We start from the raw sequence: 19,758 nt of genomic DNA, 5'->3' as shown, positions 1-19,758 counted from the left end.
ACCTGCTGTGCTATGGTATCATTAGCATAGACAACAGTGCTCCCAAGGGAAGTCCCAGGGAACCTCTGCAATCTCATTAAGAAAGGCATAGTCTCTGAGATAGCTGGACTTTTCCCCACTCTGGCAGAATAGCTCTTTTTCATTTGAAATCACTTACTGACTAGAAAATACTGATAAGCCCCCTTTTATTTGATACTTTTGCCCTCCAAAGCAGAGAAACACTTAAGCAGTTTTCTGTCCTTAGCACTTGGCATTCTTATTTATCATGGATAATCCAGTGAGCGCTTACCAGGTACCATCTTATTTTTTCTTCAAGATGACCACATCGGGAGGAGGGGGCTTCTGTGACTGTGGTGACACTGAGGCGTGGAAAGAGGGACCTTACTGCCAGAAGCACAAGCTCAGCAGCTCTGAAGTTGTGGAGGAGGAGGTAAAGATGCCCCAGAGTTGTTGTTAAGTGTGTGCACATGCGTGCGCATGCCTGAGGGCCGGAAGCTAATGCTGGCTGTCTTCTTCTGTTGCTTCCACCTTACTTTCTGAGACAGGGTCTGATGAACAGCTGATTGTTGAGCCCCAGGGAATCCTGTCTCCTCCCCATGAGGGATTCTGTTCCATAGAGAACCCTGCCTACTGTTCCAGGCCCAGCTTTTATCTCAGGTGCTAGGGCTAACTTAGATCCTCATGTGTAGCGTGTAATTATTTAAAAAAAAACAACAACAACAACCAAACAATCCACGCTATTGCCAGCTAGGCTCTGATGGTCTTGGCCTATTCCCTGCCCAGTACATATCCAGAGACCGAGACCATGTGTTTCCCCCTAGCCAACGCCTCTCACACAAACACCAGCTCTGCCTCTCGAGCTCCGAGAGCTCTTTCAACCCCGCGGCCAGCTGCTGCCAAACTGCCCCGCATTCCCACATTTCCGTGGCTAGCTGGGGCACACTCTCACCAGCCCACGCTCTGCTGCAGTTACCTCTCCCCTGGAGCTCAGGCCTTGACCAATCTTCCCGTCCCAGAGCCTGGCTGAATTCCGCCCCAGCTATGTTCTTTCCCTCCGGCCCACCTGAGTTGCCGCAAATGGAAAACACCAGACAATCTCAGTTTAGAATCAACAGATAACACAATGCTGGGCATGGAATCTATTGTCCTAAACTCGTCCATTTTTCTTTGTTAGACATCTTCTGGTGGCGCCACCAGATCCAGCAGCTCCCTGTCTACGTGTCACCTCCTTTCACTCCGGCCTCACCGTTCAAAAAGACCGTTCCTTCCTCCTGTGTCCGTCTTCCTCTCTAGGACCCAGAAGGCCCGCCTCCTCCCCCCTCAGCGCTTGGCTTCTTGTCGTCTTTATTACCAATCAATTAATTAGGGGAAGATTCTGCTTCACTCATGTCCAAGGCTAGCTAGACTAGCCTTCAGCTTCAGCAAGAGACTCTGCCTCACAAAAGGTAGAAAGTGACAGAAAAAGACACCTGACATCAGCTCTGGCCTCTGTACACATGTTCACATGTGCATGCATACCCACCTACATACATATGCCACACACACATATGCATACAAAAGAATAAAAGTCAAATAATATGGGTAAAAAGAACAGAATAGTGTTTTGTCATGCAAAAGTGATGTGAAATCTAAACTTTTATTATTCATAAATATTTTTTAATAGTCATACTTCATTGTTTTAAAGATGTATGTGTGTGTGTGTGGCATATGTATGTAGTATGTATGTATATATACACACACACACACACACATGTACATATATACATACATACATATATCACCAGACTGTCTCTGACCCACCAGCTTCCAAATAATGGCACATATTTGTTTGTTTATGAAACGTTCGGACTGAGCGGGCAGTGGTGGCACACACTTTAATCCCAGCACTTGGGAGGCAGAGGCAGGCGGATTTCTAAGTTCGAGGCCAGCCTGGTCTACAGAGTGAGTTCCAGGACAGCCAAGGCTACACAGAGAAACCCTGTCTCAAAAAAACAAAAAACAGGAAAAAAAGAAAAAAGAAAAGAAAAGTTCGGACTGTATATCTTAGACTTTTCCCCAGTTAGCATATATACTTAATCTGTTTATTCTGATTTATGTTCTCCAGTGTAAATTTGATAGCTGATCGCCTTTCCTTCTTTTATAGGGTTATGTTATGTTTTGTTTTTTGTTTGCGTGTGTGTATGTGCATCTGCACACATGCATACCAGGCGGTCATGTGTGAAAGTCAGAGCGCCTTGCAGGAGTTGGTTCTCTTTGTCCATCGTGTAGGCCTCAGGGATTGAACTCGGATGCTTAGGCTCAACTGCAGACCTTTTCTCAATTCTGCCACTCTGAGCTTCCCACGCCAAGCTCGAAAGGTGGTTTGATGTTAGTAGTTAGAGACTCCTGGGTGCCGCTCCAGAATGTTTAGTTATACTTACTGGGCGTTTGAGTGTCTGGGTAGAATGACTCAGCTGATTTAAAATTGAGATCACTGAAAGAAAACATTTTAGGAAGTTTAATTTTGTCTATTGTTACACATACAGGATTAAGTTCATTAAGAAACAACCCTGTCAGCCTTCTTGTGTTTGGGAGTTGAAGCCGGAAGGCAGAAGAGGGCAGTGTGCACTAATAGGTTGTGCCTTCTGCTCTCCCTCAGGATCCTCTTGTGCATCTATCAGAAGATGTGATCGCCAGAACTTACAACATTTTTGCTATTATGTTTCGATATGCAGTAGATATACTGACCTGGGAAAAAGAAAGTGAATTGCCTGAAGACTTAGAAGTGGCGTAAGTACTGCCCATTCCTTAGATGTGGGGCTGCTAAACTTTAACATCTTTCACACAGCAAGGAAAAGACGTGGTCTTTCATTTTAAATTTATTACATTTTTTCATTCATTTCTTTGCATATGGGAAGGAGGGAGAATTGACACTGGCATATGAGGAGGTCAGAGGGAAGCCTACAGGAGGCAGTTCTAGCTACAAGTAGGTCCTGGGGATTGAACTTGGGTTGTCAGACGATGGCAACTGTGCTTACCTCCTTACTGTCCTAGGACTTTAAAAAAAAAAATTGGTTAGATTTTTAGCAGAATCTTAAGTTTGGTATTACAGTTTTGCGGTTTGTATGATTAATTGGTGAAGGTTTTCCTAAGTTGATTGGTTTGTAGCAGTGTTAAACTATGTAGGACTAGCAAGATGGCTCAGCAGGTAAAGTCCTTGCCAGCAAACCTGACAGCTTGGATTTGGTCCCTAGGAAGAATTCACATGCACCCTCACCTGCATCCTTTGTAACCGGGCTGGCTCAGACTGGAGAGGTGCGCTCGCCTCCACCTCCCAAGTGCTGGGGCTAAAGGTGCTCCACAGTGCCCAGTAATAAAACTGGAAGGGGTTAGGGCATGAACTCTTTTCTATGTTAGTGAACTTAGGGGGTTTATGAAAGGCTTAAATGCAAGTTTAGACATTTTGCTTCTAATTTTAAATTTTATTCAACACTGTGCTATTTTCCTGTACATCCGCCATTTTTATTTAGACGATTGAGGTCATAATCTTGTGATCAGACAGTTGAATTCAGCCACAGCTGTGTTAAAGGACTGGCTGCTTGCCCTGGCTACATGCTCGCCTCACACAGCCTTTTCTTTTCTGAAAAGCCACCCCCTGCTTGTTCAGTTCATAGCTGAGGGTGATTGTGGGCTGGAGAGGATGGATATTGGACACTAGGAGGTCACTAGATTTATTAGATGTCAGTCACCAGAGGTTGACTGCTCTGTTTTTTCAGTGTGTTCTAGATAATTGGGATTGTGGGTAAAGTGTTGAATGGCTTTTTTTCTTTCTTTTTTGCTGTTTGTTTTTGTTTGTAACAGACTTTCTCTGTGTAAGTCTGACTATCCTAGAACTCACGCTATAGACCAGCCTGGCCCACCTGCCTCTGCCTCCTGAATCCTGGGATCTGAGGCGCGTGCCACCACCAGCCAGCAGGGTAAAATGTGTTTAATAGGACAAGTTGTTGTGCACTATTTTGGAAGTGTTGACACTTATTGTATTCATGAAATTGAATCTGTCTGTTCAGCTCAGAGATCCGAGTTGAACGCCTGAGAAACAGATGGCTTTCTCCCTTTTGTCCCTCTCTCCCTCTCTCCCTCTTTCCCTTCATCCCTCCCTCCCTCCCTCCCTTCCTTCTTCCCTCCCTCCCTCTCTCCCTTCATCCCTCGATCTTTCCCTCCCTTTCCTGTGTGTGTGTGTGTTTGGGGGGGGAGGGGCTCTCTTTGTAGCCCTAGCTGTCCCAGAACTCCCTCTATAGACCATACTAGCCTTGAACTCACAGATCTGCCTGTCTCTGCTTCCTAAGTGCTGGGATTAAAGGCATGTGCCATCACGGCCCGGCCTTTGGTTTGGTTTGGTTTGGTTTGGTTTGACTTTATTTTCATTTAATTGCCCAGGGCTACCAATACAGAGCACTCTGATGGGCTTCTTTGGTAATATTTGCCGTCCGTTACCGTCTAGCTAACAGCCTGCATCAGCCGAGCCCTCTGGCCCGCACTTAAGCTGGTCTCTCTCCCTCCAGCTCCTCCTCTGTGAGCTACTCTCTGCCCACAGCTGCCTGCCCAGATGACACGCCCACTCTTTCCACAGCATTGATGGCATTGATGTTTTCTCCCCAGAGAGAAGAGTGACACCTACTACTGCATGCTGTTTAATGATGAGGTTCACACCTATGAGCAAGTCATTTATACCCTTCAGAAAGCTGTGAACTGTACACAGAAGGAAGCCATTGGCTTTGCAACTACAGTTGATCGAGATGTAAGTCATATGTCTTAAGAAATACAACATTTTTTGATATGGGGGTCTCACTGCATAGTCCGGGCTGGCCAGAACTTGCTGTGCTGACCATACTGGCCTTGAACTTACAGAGATTTGCATGTTTCTACCTCCCAAAGTCTGGGATTGAAGAAATTGAACTTCGTACAGATAAGCTGGCCTAGAAAAAGTAGTTAAAAGTATCTAGGCTAATTTTTTTTTATTTCATTTGAATATTGGCCCAAGTATTTATTGCTAGAACTAAGAAGTTACCAGGTAGAACATTAAAAAGAATATGCAATTGTCCTAATTCTGTTCAGTGATTTAAAATGCTGGGCTATGAGAATGGCCATTACAGAAATCGAGAATAAATGACCTGTCGTGAGAGTAAAACACACACACATACACACACACTGGTAGTTTAAGCATTAAAGAGAGCATTAAAGCGCAATTTTAGTTTCTCATTAGTGACTAGGACGGATGTTAAAATATTAGGGACTGACTCAGTCTGCTCTGTGGTCAAGCATGTTTCCTGGTCTGCAAGCCAGTCACACTAAGTACAATGCTCTTACAGCTAGTTTTTAATGTCTTTCCAGGGCCGTAGGTCTGTCCGATATGGAGATTTCCAGTACTGTGATCAAGCAAAGACAGTCATTGTGGTAAGTGATTTAGAAACAGGTCAGTTGGTTTTTATTACCTTAAGACTAACTCTATGTTCAGCATTTATTAAGACATTTGCCTTCATGCGTCCAGTATCACGTGAGCTGTATTTCCAGCTCATGTTTCTTGACATCAGTTACTCTAGATCTTTCAAAGCTCTGTAAGATTGCTAATGGGACAGTGGATACTTAGCAAAGACCTATGTCTTCTGTCTTCCCGTCTCCTCAGAGAAATCTTACAAGACTCTTTGCACTTGACCCCCAAGCTACCTCCATGGTCCTGATTTTTTGCTTTGTTGTTAATTATTTTTAGTTTGTGTGTGTGTGTGTGTGTGTGTGTGTGTGTGTGTGTGTGTGTGTGTTGCCTCCATGTTTGTATCTGTGTCATACCTGAGGAGATCAAAAGACAACAGTAGATGCTCTGGAGCTGGAATCCTGGGCTACTGTGACCTGTCACATAGGTGCTTGGCACCATGCTTGGGCCTCTGCAAGAGCAGCAAGCGCTCTCAACCGCAGGTTGCTTTAGTTGTGAGGGTTCTACGCTGACTTTTAGGAACTAATCTTGCCTTTATGAACAATATTGAAATTCAAGAAAAACACTTTTGCCATACTATGACAAAGTATATTCAGTATCTAGTAGCATTTAGTATTATGTTTTTTAAAAGAAAATCTTCCCCACATTTAGGTTTATTATGTATTTGGGTGTGGGGGGTCAAGACAGGGTCCCTCTGTGTAGCCCTGGCTGTCCTGGAACTCGTTCAGTAGAACAGGTTGGCTTTGAAGTCAGAGGTCTACCTGCCTCTTCCGAGTGCTGGGATTAGCTTAGGTTTATTATAATTTATTTCATGTAACTGCATTTATGCAACTGTTCTGTTCTAAAAAGAGTTTTATGTGTTGTCCCGTGTCTTCAGTATGTAGTAAGAAGTAAGGTGGTGAGCACCTATGGAGAGACTTCTGTCTTACTCTCCTCCTGCTTGCTTTAGGATTTCTGTTTTTGTTTGTTTTCTTGAGATAGTATTCTCTGGTAGCAGTCGGTGCTTGCTGCATGTAGGCCCAGTGCAGAGCAGATTAGCGCAGCCAGTGCAGATTCATGAAGTTCCCATATTTCAAACAAAAACTCTAGAGAAGTTGCTATGTCCTTGATTTTTGACCTATATGTAAATGCATGCTAACAGTTGCTCCTCATTTCTCCTTGCATGCCTGCAGATCCTTGACATTAGTGTTTGTGATCTCTGGTGGTGTTTGCATAAGAGTGGCCAGGTATATTGGTTGATACAGAAGAGTCCAAATATACTTAGTCTTGTGAAAAATCCAGGTGACTCCAGGAGAGACATATCTTTGCTAAGACCAGACCTCCAGGAGTCAGAAAAGAAGGGAAATACATTTTTAGCAACATCACATTTCTACCTAACAAAATATTCATACCTAAAGTCAAAAGACAGATGGCAGATTTGGAAAATCCATTTCTAACACAGATATATGTGATGTGTGCATACACAGAAAGCCATACATGTTAAAAGTAGGTTATGGGGGTGGGGTAAAGAGAGAACCCAGACAAGGCATAAAAGGAAGGAAAGTTGTATGTTCACAAAGTGCTGCTGGACCCAGTAGACATTTCTCTAACAGAGATACATAGCCAATAAGAGCGTGGAGCCATGGAACACATGCTAACTGAGGAAATCAGCTGCCTCACTTTCTGGAATAACTTCTATCCAGAAAAATAGAGTCAACAGGGGGATAGGGAAATTGAAACCTTTTTGGGGTGCGGATGGGCACATATAGGGACAGGAGCCACTGCAGAAAGCTATGTGACAATTTCTCTAGAAATTAAAAATAGAATTACCATATGAGCCAGTAGTTTTGCTTCTAGGTATTCAGGTAAAAGAGAAATTTACAGAACCCAGTGCCTGTTGACAGGTGAACAGACAAAATGTAGCATACTTTACATGGGCTGTTACTCTACATTTAAAAGTGAAGGCCATTGTGCAAATGCTACCCTGTGTACAGCTCTTGACTGGTGTACAGTGAAATGAGCAAGCAGTGGATGAGTTCTTGAATGAGGGACAGAGGAGTAGAATGGTGGTGGCTAAGGGAGGGGCAAGCCCATCATCCGTGGTCCTAAGGTCTTAGCTTTCAAAATGAAGCATTCTTGGAGCTAAATCGATAAGATGGCTCAGGGCTTGAGAACACTGGCTGTTCTTGTAGAAGATCCAGATGCAAATCCCAGGACTCACAGGACAGCTAACAACCGTCTGTAACACCAGTTAGTCCAGGGCCTCTGATGCTCTCTTCTGCCCTCCACCGGCCCTGGGTACATGTGGTATGCAGACACCCATACACATGAATTACAAAGTAAAACCTTAAAAGACCGAATTCTCTAGCTGGGTGCAGTGGCACCTACCTTTAATCCCAGCAAGAGGCAGAAGTACTCTGGGTTTTCAAATACATGACCAAAGGCAATGGTGACTCACAAGATGGGGTCTCTCACTGTTGTCTCTGAATCTTTAGATTTGTCTAGATCATAACCTGAATCAGTAAATTAAAAAAAAAAAAAAAAGTGCTTTGTGGTTGTACTAAGAATGCTGAGTCTTTCTGCCTCTTAAGCAGCTGTTTTAAGTCAGTCTCCTCTCCCCCTGTTGCCTTTCAGAGGAACACCAGCAGACAGACCAAGCCGCTCAAAGTTCAAGTTATGCACTCCTCCGTGGCTGCTCATCAGAATTTTGGTTTGAAAGCTCTGTCGTGGCTGGGAAGTGTTATTGGATACTCAGGTAGGTTTAATATGTTGAGGCCATATCTAAATACCTTGACAAAAAGAACTATTCTCAGTGACATATCCTGTCGAGCATTTCTAAGCCAAGCTGCAAAATGCTGCCATAATTAGAACCCAGTGATGATACAATTTAAATAAAATTCATTTAAATGTTTGGCCTCCTACAGCTTTTGTACAAAACCAATACTTTGCATCTCTGAAAATGTGTACTTGGAACATACAGTTTGTGTTGTCTTGGGTTTAGATTTATCTTTTCTCGACTGACAAAGAGACAGTTGTAATATAGTAAAATTATGAACCTCATACCCAAAGTCAAAAATGCAAGTTGGGTGGATTAGGGATAGGTAGGCAAGACATTATAATGTTACTATAATGTAGTGGCTTTCAGTTTGATGGGAAATACTGTACTACTAATCCCCATTGATGCACATTATAGCACAGGGGTTATGGGTTCCTCGGTAGCGGTGTTGTGTCTTGGCTTCCTTAAACATGATGGTGTTCGTGGCTAATTTTACTACAGCTGCTTCCGTCAGCAATGCCTAGAGAACAGTGTTCTCTCAGCATTAGGGATTCCTTTTCTTTAACTAAGTTCATTAAAACAGAGAAGACCATTGCCATTCTGACAGACATTAACTCTGACTTCCTAAAATAAGAGATGTTTGTAATTTGAGATTTCTCATTTTTTTCTCCATTTTTATAAAAATAAAATAGCTAGTGTGCTCCTTTCTCAGTTTAACCACCACGATGTCATGTGGAGCTCCGACAGGAGCCCCTTAAAGTCATCTGCCATTAGCATTTGAATCTTTTGGTTTCTGTTTCATGACTGTTCTTCCTTCTGTTCAAAGATGGCCTTCGCAGGATTTTGTGTCAAGTTGGATTACAAGAAGGTCCAGATGGCGAAAACTCTTCTCTGGTCGACAGACTGATGCTTAATGATTCCAAATTATGGAAAGGTAACTTGTTTATTGCTTCTAAGGGCTGAGGGATCAATGTTTCTTTTAACTTGAAAATATTGTTAATAAATACGTTTATGCTTTTCAAAATTACAATTGCAAAGCTAGATTCAGTCATAGCAAATACACTCAGCCTTTAGCAAACACACACAGACATTAGCACTCTAACCTTCCTTTTGGGAAAACATTTGTAGGGAGGGTGTACCACCTAGAGCAAACAACCTTTACATACAACCTAGAGATGTACGACCTAGAGCGAGCAGCCTTTACAGGCCGAGAGCCTAGCTGCTGTAGAACTCTCAGTCCTCCCCCTGCCTTCATCTCTGGAGTGCTGGGAATACAGGCATGTGCAGCCTTCCCTAACTCTAAATATGATTTTGTGATAAAGCATAAAGGTTATTTACTCTAGATCATAGACCTCCCCTACAAAAGTTTCTCCTTCAGAACAAAGGAGAGGAGAATTAACTCTGCATGCATTTTATTTGTAAAAAATGTTGCAGGGTGGGAGAGATGGCTCCGAGGTTGAGAGCACACGGCTCTAGCAGAGAACCCAAGTTCTGTTCCCAACATACACATCAGGTGGCTCACACTGCCTGCCGAGGCCAGTTCCATGATCTCCATCATCTCCTGGACACACCTGCATACATAGACAGACGTAGATAATTAAAAGCAAATCTTTTTTTTTTTTTTTTAAGAGGGGGATTAATTACAAACGTTATCTTGTGGACAAAGTGGAGAGAGTTTGCTCTGTGATCTGAGACACACAATGCTATGACTCTGGGCCCGTGGCCTGTCTCACGAGCTGTGCTGCTCTTCCCCGCAGGGGCTAGGAGTGTGTATCACCAGTTGTTCATGAGCAGCCTGCTCATGGACCTCAAGTATAAGAAGCTGTTCGCGCTTCGATTTGCTAAAGTAAGTAGGGCTTTTCCCTCAGTTTTGATGATAAACAAATTGGTTACATAGGGAGTGACTATAGTATATGAACTCCAAAAATATTAGTGTTCAACATTGAGTTGTCAGGCTATCCAGCTGGAATTTTAAGAAACTTCACAGTCTTTTTACCCTTTATTAATAAAGGTGTAGACTCCTTTCCCCATCCACCAAAAAATAAAAATGCGGTGATTGGGACTTGAGGTGATGGAGACACAGCTCCGTGCCGTGATGTGTCAGTCTCATCCTACTGTTAAAGTTCTCAGAGGCCGGGTACCTCTATTGGGTCAGGATGGAGATGGTGCACCTGACGGTTGACAGCTTGGACTCACGGTTGGCCTTCAGCTGCTAATAAGCACTTACTTTATGTAGGTCCCCTAGTAGAAGCTCTTAGCCAAGGAAGCAGGTGATTGTCATTTGGAGAGCCCTTCCTATCAGAACATCTGTGTTTGTGTCCCATTTCCAAATCTATTGATGATGACCTTGAAGGGGTCACATGTTTATGTGTGTTCCGAGGCAACACAAGCCTAGTTTGAGAACAGACTGCATGATGTTGCTGTGTCCCTGTCCCACCGCAGTGAACAGTGGCCTCGGGGTGTTAGGAGTTCTGACTCCCTGTTTGGGCTCCGGAAGAGCCTATTGACGCAGCTCTCGGTGGCGAGATCCTCGCATGTCCGTTGTTCTTCAGTTCCCTCCCTAACCGTGTGCTCGCTGTGGATTAGAGGTGAATCTCCCGCTTGTTGTTTAGAATTACCGGCAGTTGCAGAGGGATTTTATGGAGGATGATCACGAGCGGGCAGTGTCGGTGACTGCTCTGTCTGTCCAGTTCTTCACCGCACCGACGCTGGTGAGTAGTGCCCGCCTCTCCTCCGTGACTCATAGCCGCCACTCCTTGCCTCTTTTTGCCTTCTTACTAGAACTATGAGCGTTTGCAGAGAGATTATGTGACAGATGACCACGACAGAGAGTTTTCAGTCGCAGACCTCTCGGTTCAGATATTCACAGTTCCTTCACTTGTAAGTACTGAAAGACTAGAGAACACTCTTGGTTTCAGAATGAGAGAGGTAAGACCGGCGTGTCCCTGGATAGAGGATACTTGTTTTAGGAGGCAGTCAGATGTCAGGCAGGGCCAACTTGCAAACCTACCTTTGAATGTCAAGGTAATCATGGAGGATGGTCCATTTGAAATCAGTGCTCACTTTCCCATAGGGTTCCCTGGTGGTTTGGGCTGATAACATTCAGCTGGTTGGTTTATCAAATATATTCTTGGCATTCAAACCAGATAATGTGCCAAATGCCACGGTAGATCTTGAAGAATCTTCTCCTCAGCCCTCCCCACCATAAGGAAAGAGCAGCTACGGAAAGCAGCTGAGTCACTGCTTGGTCTGTCTTGTTGCTCAGGCTAACCCTGGCCTACTCAGGGTGACTGCTGGGCTGAAACGCCATGACTAAAAGCAATATAGGGGGTTGGGGGGAGCTCACACTGTACTCTGTCAGTGAAGGAAGTCAGGACGGGAACTCGCACAGGGCAGCAACCTGGAGGCAGGAGCTGATGCAGAGGCCATGGAGGGTGCTGCTTACTGCCTTGCTCAGCCTGCTTTCTTATAGAGCCCAGTACCACCAGCCCAGGGTGACACCACCCACTCTGGGCTGGGCTCTCCCCCATCAATCACAAATTAAGAAAATGCTTTATAGGCCTGCTGGCAACACTGTCTTATGGAGGCGTTTTCTCAATTGAGGCTCCCTTCTCTCAGATGACTGTAGCTTGTGTTAAGTTGACATAAAACCAGCCACACACCTGAAACTTCCAAATCAAGGTTTTCACGTGTGGTAACTAAAAATCAGACTTTGTTGAACAAAGTTATTAGCATTTATTAGGCATGGTTTCTTAATGTGAAATGGCAAGCAGAATAGCTGTGACCCAGAAAAGTAATTAATGCTCCCAGCCGGAGGCCCTGGATTCAGCTCCCAGCACCACATGGCAGCTGAAACGGCCCTCTGATGTTGCCCCCTGACCTCCACAGGTACTGCATTTGAATGTAATACAACACCCATGCAGGCTAACAGCAACACACATTAAATTGGTTTCTTAGAGAAAGGATAAGGGCGATCTAGCCGTTCCCAGAGTTTGGAAGCCTCTCTTAGGAAGGTGCCTTATGTGGTGACTGAAGGAAGGCAGATGTGTGTAGAGTCTGCAGTGGGAGGGGCCCCGTGGGGAGAGCAGAGCGCTCGGGGCACCTGGAGAGCCGGAGCACAGAGCAAAGTCTCGAGCTTTGAGAACGGTTTGTATGCACTAGTTTCCTGACACGTGCATGTGCTACTTAGGAAAAGGAAGAGACAGTTTTTTCATTTATTTTTGTTAAGGGCTATTCTACTAGTGAATATCTTTCAGTAATTGCTCATTAATGAATGTTGTTATAGGCTAAATCAAAGAATTGTGTGTTTATCTTAAGAGCATGAGTGGGTACTTGAATCACCCACCGTATTTTGATTTATTGTGTATGTGTGCATGTGTGTGCATGAGTGTGTGCATGTGTGTGCGTGTGTTTCTGCAATACCAGGATCTAACTCAGGACCTCGTACATGCTAAGAAAGCTCATTCCACCATTGTGCTGTAGCCCCAGCCCTGCATTTGTTAAATGATTTTAAAAGAATTAGGCTCTCTATAAGTTAGGGAGTAAATTGGAGAGAAACAAGAACGTGAATCTGGGAACTTAATTAGAAGTGAATGCAGCAAGGCTGAGTGAGCTAGCAAAGGCGCTCACTGCTGAGCCTCACCTCACCCAGAGAGGAAGGAGAAGGAAGGCCGCCTTCCTACAGGATGTCCTCTCACCTCGTCCACACACCGTGCACACACAGAAATTAGTTAATTAACTGAGTGATTGAGGAGCAGTCATAGAAGACTGGACACACAGCCCCGGTGTTCAGGGGGATGCAGGGAGTTTGTGAGATGCTTAAGTCAGGTTGACGGAGCTGCCTGAGGGACTTGAAGGACGAGAGCTCCTGTGTCGGCTGAGACTTGGGATTGAGGGGGTGCTTAAGATGGCTCTGAGGTTTCTGACCTGCAAATTACTGAATGTCTACACAAGTCTTTGATGGAGGTATTTTTTCCGGTATCTCCCTGTCCTGGCAGACATGTCTAGACCTGGGGTTGTCATGATCCAGGTGCTCAAGTTTAGAATCCTGGTACTTAAAGAAAATGCCTTTAGAGAGTTGGCCTGGCAAGTGCAGTGTTTTCCCCCACACACACACACCCCTGCCAACCCCAGAGTAGCAGTGAGGATGAGGGTGCGTACTGTGCAGCTGTGACAACTTGATGGGGCTGGAGCAGAGGAAGGTTGATGAAAATCAGTGAGAGACCAATCTCAAAAGGATGAGGTGGGGAACAATAGGACAGCTGGCCTCCATATACCAGGACAGACAGACAGACAGACAGACACACACACACACACATCAGAAAGACGGGAGGTTGAAAGAAGGAAGAAAGGAAATGTGCAGTCAGGGCTCAGCTTTTCAAGACAGGGTTTCTCTGTGTAGCCCTGGCTGTCCTGGAACTCACTCTGTAGACCAGGCTGACCACCTGCCTCTGCCTCCTGAATGCTGGGATTAAAGCCCACCTTGGACCCCTGACTTTTTTTTTTTTAAGATTTATTTATTTTATATATGTGAGTACACTATAGCTGTCTTCAGACACACCAGAAGAGGTCATCAGATCTCATTACAGATGGTTGTGAGTCACTATGTGGTTGCTGGGATTTGAACTCGGGACCTTTAGAAAAGCAGTCAGTGGTGCTCTTAACCGCTGAGCCATCTCACCAGCCCCTGATCCCCTGCCTCTTAACTGTACCGCTACACAGATAGAACTTAGCTCTTTGGCCTGTCAGGACAGTGAGCCCAGGAAAGGCAGTTGCAGCATTGCTGGCTTCGCTGTGCAGCTTCTGTCTGCGTGGTTCTGTCTCTGGGAGCCCTTGTCCTTGCCCAGCAGCCCACAAGTGATTTCAGACATGACTGAGAGCAAAAGAATACTGACTAGGTTTTGTGAGAAGCCTTGTTAGTGACTCTTAACACATCCCGGACTAAAAATGATGAGCACTAGATATTAGCAAAAGTACAAATGTTGTGCATTGGTTGGACTTTTGTCACCAGAGCCACCCCCAAGACACCTCACCTTCATTTCAGAGCAGTCTAACCAAGACCAGCAACTTAGAGAGCTAGGGACGTGGCTCAGTTGGTAAAGTGGTTGATTTGGAAGCATGGGGTTCTAAGTTTGATTCCCAGCACCCACATGACAGAGCCAGGAGCGGGCTGGCATGCCAGCCTAGCCTCTTACACAGGAAGTTGTCCTCTGACCTGCTCATGAATATTCATATGCGCTTGGTGATGTTATGAAAACTTTGCCCCCCACTCCGTGGCTCCACTTGCAGGAAGTTATTCTAAGTATTTTCTGCCACTTTATGTAGTGGATATTTGTGACATCTGTTACAGACCCAAAAACAATGCGAATGACAGCAGTGCAAACCTGGTAAATATGATAGGAAAGTAAGTCAGGAGACCAAGAGTGAGCCAGACAGCGTGCACTGCTCCGTGTGTGCAAAGGGCAATCCTTAAGTAAGTGTTCATATCAGGTCAAAGCCGAGTGGCAGTGATAACGGCATGTTCTCCGTGGGGAAGAGGTAGATGTGGGTACATACAGCCAGACTTACTTATTCACTGCATACTGAGTCTCGTTACGTTTACGCACTGCAGGTAGGGAGGTATTAAGCACCAGCTGTGGAACAATGCAAAAGCCACTCAACAGTTTGTGTTGCCATGGCAGACCTCGGGCTCGAGAGGACCTTTCATTTCCTAGAGTTCTGTGCACATAGACAGAAAAGCAGACATGTCAACTGGTGAAATAAATAGAGGAAATGCAGTTTCCTGTGAACTTTAGAAAGTCTGCGATATAAACCTGTGCCCCCTGCAGCAAGCACCCATACTTACTGGATAAAGGTGTATACGTGCCTCTGTTAAGGAGACGTTACATCAGCAGGCCTCCTGCTGGCCTTAGTGGACACTACACACCCAGGCTGCACATACATGCATGTAGGCAAATGCCCATTTACATAAAACATAGATCAGTCTTTAGACGATCTGGTAGTGCGCTAATTATCTGAGGTGTTCGTGTTGAAAGTGTGAAGTCCAGGTGCTAACTAGTGGCGCCGGCTCTGGGAGGCGATGACAGACTCTCTGGTAAACCCTGTTGTAGGCGCGAATGCTCCTCACAGAAGAGAACCTGATGACCGTTATCATTAAGGCTTTCATGGACCATTTGAAACACAGAGATGCCCAGGGCAGATTCCAGTTTGAACGCTACACTGCCCTCCAAGCCTTCAAGTTCAGGAGAGTCCAGAGCCTCATCTTAGATCTCAAGTGAGTATTCCTTCATTTCCAAACCAATTACAGCTTGAAAAATGCCAGTGTTTTTATGTTCACAGCCACTGCTGTCTGTCTGTGTAGGTATGTATTGATTAGCAAACCAACGGAGTGGTCAGATGAGCTGAGGCAGAAGTTCTTACAAGGGTTCGATGCCTTCTTGGAATTACTGAAGTGCATGCAGGTATGTAGAAGCTAAATGTGTTTCTGTTTGCCTCCTCACACCCCATTTTGGGCACATTTTCAAAAGATCAGTTGGGTGAAGACATTCCTCTGTAGTTGAGGCTTCCAGCAAAAGATGTTTCAGTGAAGAGTGAAGTGCCTCTGTACAAGTCAGATGGCCTAAGTTCTGACCTCGGTTGTCCTTGCACAAAACACAACAATAGAAAATACATTTTTTAAAAAAGATGTTTTGGTTGGGACTGGAGAGATGGCTCAATAGTTAAAAGCACTGGCTGCTACAGAGGACCCAGGTTAGGTTCCTACCATCCATCCACTTGACAGCTCTGAACCATGTGTAACTCCAGTTGCAGGGATCCAGTGCCCTCTTCTGGTCACTTTGGGTACTGCGTGAATGTGGTGCAAGCAGAATACATGAAGGAAAAAGACTTTTAATGTAAACAAATACATTTGGACTCTCATAAGTGCTGCTGAGAGGTTGCAGGTCCTTTGTGTGGCTGCTTTGTTAATGTACATACTTCGAAATGTACTTATGCTCATTATTTGAGAAACTGTAGTTGTTTTCCTATCATATAGGACCCTGTGCACAGAGAGGAGACAGGCGTTCTGCTGCTAAGCTTTGCTCCTGCCAGACTCACACAGCCTCTTGGGTTTTTGTGTTGTAAAGAGGTGTGTGTGTCTACGTGTGCATTGGTGAATATATGCCATAGCACATGTATGGTGGTCAAGAGACAGCTTATGAGAATCAGCTCTTTCTTTCTACCACGTGGGTCCCAGAGTGACATCAGGCTCTGTTACCCACTGACCCATCTCCATGGTCCTTGTTTTATTATTAATGTTTCCATTTTCTCTTGGTGGGATATGCGCATAGTACCATCTAGAACCCTTTTTCTCGTTAGTGTCTTTGTGAAGCATATCTATATGCAAATCAGAATGGAGGAGTAGACACCAATCAGTGTAAGTAGTTCTAACAGAAGCCAGGGCTGTGGCGAGCCTGTGGCCCTATTCTAAGAAGTGATCAAGATTGACCATTCCCTTTTGCAAACTTGGAAGTGTTCTGCATTCTGTTAGTACATGATTCTTAAAGGCCAAGATAGTTTAGCTAGTTTCTTTTTTTAATTACCCTTGTTTGTATCAAAGGTTGTTTGTCTGTTTATCCTGGTTCCATTCTGTCGCTCTCGACACTGTGGGCTACATGTTAGTGAGTGTAAAACCTGCCTTCTGATCTAACTGCATATTTCATACTGCGTGACATTGCACAAGCTGTCAAGGGGCTGAGGATGGAACTCGGCTGAAACGTGTGCTTGGTTATCTGTGGGCCCTGGGTTCAGCCACCACTGGCACACAAAACCTGTGGAGGAGTAGGGACACATATCTGTAATGACAGCCCAGAAAAAGCTGAGGTAGCGGGGCCATGTGCTCCAGGCCAGCTATGTTTGCTTAAGGAGACTGTGTCTCAAATATACAATCATACATACATACATATTTACATACATTCCCTTGACACTTCCTGTTTAAAATTTTACCTATTTTGAATAGTCTATATAATCAATTTATATTTCTTACACATCAATCCTGAGGTTTCTTTTTTTTTTTGACCTTTTTTTTTTTTTTTTTGACCTTTTTATTGAATGTCTTGGGTTTCTGTGTGAGAAAAACCCTAGTTGTTCTTCTTACAAACTCTCTGTGCTTTCTAAGGGAATGGACCCGATCACGCGTCAGGTGGGACAGCACATTGAGATGGAGCCAGAGTGGGAAGCAGCCTTCACACTGCAGATGAAGCTGACACACGTCATCTCAATGGTGCAGGACTGGTGTGCTCTGGACGTGAGTTCCTTCCTGTGGGGGCTGCAGAGAAAATGGAGTGAGCAGGTGGAAGCCTGGGGGAAGCGGAAAGTTTGAGGAAGTACTTGTAAGCTTAGCTCTTAGAACACACTCAGCAAGAGTTCAAAGGTTAAAATCCTCCCCAGACATTAAGCCTAGAAAAGTAATGGATATGTTTATCCAAGAATAACTTTTTGATTTTGCTACATTTATCCTGGGACTTAAATAATTTGGGCCTTCTTTCATCAAAAAGAGGTCAGAGGTCAGAGAAGCATCCATGAGACTTGAACAATGTATGAAAACCTCCTAGACAGGAAAAAAAAGTCAGGCCAACTGCATCATTCTATGTTATGAGAGGCCTGTGGTTGTCGGGGAGCTCTGAGAAGGTTCTTCAAAGAGACAGAGGAAGGGGAGGCCAGGGCTGCCCGATGCCTGGACCGTGGAGGTCATCTGAGTCACGGTCTAGTTCAGGTGGGCGGCAGTGCCGTGGTCCGACTTGTGTTTTAAAAACTACTCTCTGAAGAGATTGGATGGGTGGGACAAGAGTTGGAGGAAGGCGTTTAACAGAGACGTGGCAGAAATGCCTTTGGGTTACTGGACATTGAGAGAATAGCTAGTTTTGAAAGAAATTGAAAATAAAAAGTTGTCACTTTGACTAGACGAGACAGCATGGACTGAGGTAAAGGACATTACTGGTAACTTGTAGGTTTCCATAGCTTTATTTATAAGTGATGTCATGCACTGGGGAGAGGACCGTGGCATTCTGGGAGGGAGGGCTGAGTTTGGGTTGGGCCATATTATTACTTGAAGTACTAATGAATGTTGTAGCAACCCAGTCTTTTGTAACTTATGCCCCAAATCTCTTTTTTTAGGAAAAAGTGTTAATTGAAGCTTACAAGAAATGCCTGGCTGTGCTGACACAGTGTCATGGCGGATTTACTGATGGTGAACAGCCAATCACACTCAGTATTTGTGGACACTCGGTGGAAACCATCAGATACTGTGTTTCCCAAGAAAAAGTTAGCATTCACCTCCCAATTTCTCGCTTGCTTGCAGGTAAAGAATCTCCCCTAAAAAAGAACCCTGAAGTTCCCCCAAGTGACTGATATTTATGAATACCTACTGTGTGCTGGACATTCATTATCCTACCTACTGTGTGCTGGACATTCATTATCCTACCTACTGTGTGCTGGACATTCATTATTCTGGGAGTTCGGCATGTGCTCGCCTGTCTGATCATTCTGCTATGAAGTAGCGATTACTACACTTGATCCATACCCGGGAGGACAGAGGCATAGAAAACCTTAGTGTCAGAACAAAAAAGGAGCCAGGCTAGCATTTTGAGACGATTGGGCACAGGGTCGATAGTGAGGCACTGCAAGACTTATTCGGACATCACTGTGCATCACATCTTAGTAACTGAGCTCAGTCTGTTACAAGTCACACCGACCACTCACCTTTAGCCACTGCTAATAAATCAAAGCCACCATAGCTTTTCTCTCTAAGCTCTTTATTGTCCACTGATCAATAACCTTTTAAGCAGAAGGTTACGAGGGAATGCCTTACTGATCTCCAGCTGATTTACAAGTCACTTAAAATTGCTGCACTGTCTAAAACTGACTCTGCAAAAGCCAGAGGCAGTGAGTGTGCACCGAACTTCCGTGGTGGGTCCCTCGGCGCAGTGCAGTGAGGTCTTAGTTCTAGATAACTCCTGTCCTGCTCACACTGTGTCCCCTTAGTCAGCTCTTAACTTAGAGTATATGGACACCCTGTTACCATCACAGAGCCTGTAGTTAGTGAGTGTGGCTCAGTAACATTTCAAATGTGGTATGAAAGTGCACTTTGGTGTTTTGGTTTCTTTGGCTGTTTTTTTATTTTGTTTTGTTTGTTTTGTTTTGTTTTGTTTATTTCTAACGGGGAAACTGGCGACTCCACACCATGGCTTCCTTAAGTGTATGTTGAAGAGATTATTAATTCCTGACTCAGTTCCTCTGATAGACTATGTCCTTGCTGAGCTTATACATTCCTCAAGTGAGCATTGACAGTTCATGTCTTCCAAGGAATTGGCCCATTATTACTAAATTATGAATGGAGTTTTTTATTGCTTCCATGTCATGAGGTCAGGTAGTAACGACTCCTTCCATTCTGAAAGGTCTGTGTTGAGCATCCTCATATTTTCTGACTGATGACCTCCACACACCCTAGTGTGTCATCAGGGCGTGGTCTGAGATCCTCCCACTGAGGCTTGAGAGTGTT

General features: G+C 44.7%; 1 protein-coding gene across 5 annotated transcripts in view; it reads left to right on the top strand.

Moving 5' to 3' along the window:
* Ubr2 (ubiquitin protein ligase E3 component n-recognin 2) overlaps positions 1-19,758 on the top strand; it is an 82,596-nt gene that overhangs the window by 19,465 nt on the left and 43,373 nt on the right. For 2 of the 5 annotated variants that reach the window (XR_001782069.2, NM_001177374.1), the window contains exons 4-15: positions 317-430; positions 2,639-2,769; positions 4,639-4,777; positions 5,371-5,433; positions 8,081-8,201; positions 9,049-9,156; positions 9,980-10,068; positions 11,004-11,102; positions 15,332-15,495; positions 15,583-15,682; positions 17,377-17,505; positions 18,375-18,558. Coding sequence is in view for 3 of the 5 variants with exons in the window: in NM_001177374.1 (NP_001170845.1) it covers positions 317-430; positions 2,639-2,769; positions 4,639-4,777; positions 5,371-5,433; positions 8,081-8,201; positions 9,049-9,156; positions 9,980-10,068; positions 11,004-11,102; positions 15,332-15,495; positions 15,583-15,682; positions 17,377-17,505; positions 18,375-18,558 (1,441 nt within the window). In the remaining 2 variants the exon portion in view is untranslated. Of the gene's footprint in view, positions 1-316; positions 431-2,638; positions 2,770-4,638; positions 4,778-5,370; positions 5,434-8,080; positions 8,202-9,048; positions 9,157-9,979; positions 10,069-10,160; positions 11,103-15,331; positions 15,496-15,582; positions 15,683-17,376; positions 17,506-18,374; positions 18,559-19,758 lie in introns of those variants that run through there. The other 3 variants (XM_030249735.1, NM_146078.3, XM_006524145.2) reach the window with 3 other exon arrangements.

This window comes from Mus musculus, chromosome 17 (genome assembly GCF_000001635.26).
Source record: "Mus musculus strain C57BL/6J chromosome 17, GRCm38.p6 C57BL/6J".
In the NCBI taxonomy this organism is placed as follows: Eukaryota; Metazoa; Chordata; class Mammalia; order Rodentia; family Muridae; genus Mus; species Mus musculus.
The sequence above is the reverse complement of the archived record's forward strand: the minus strand, read 5'-3'. Positions and strand labels throughout refer to the sequence as shown.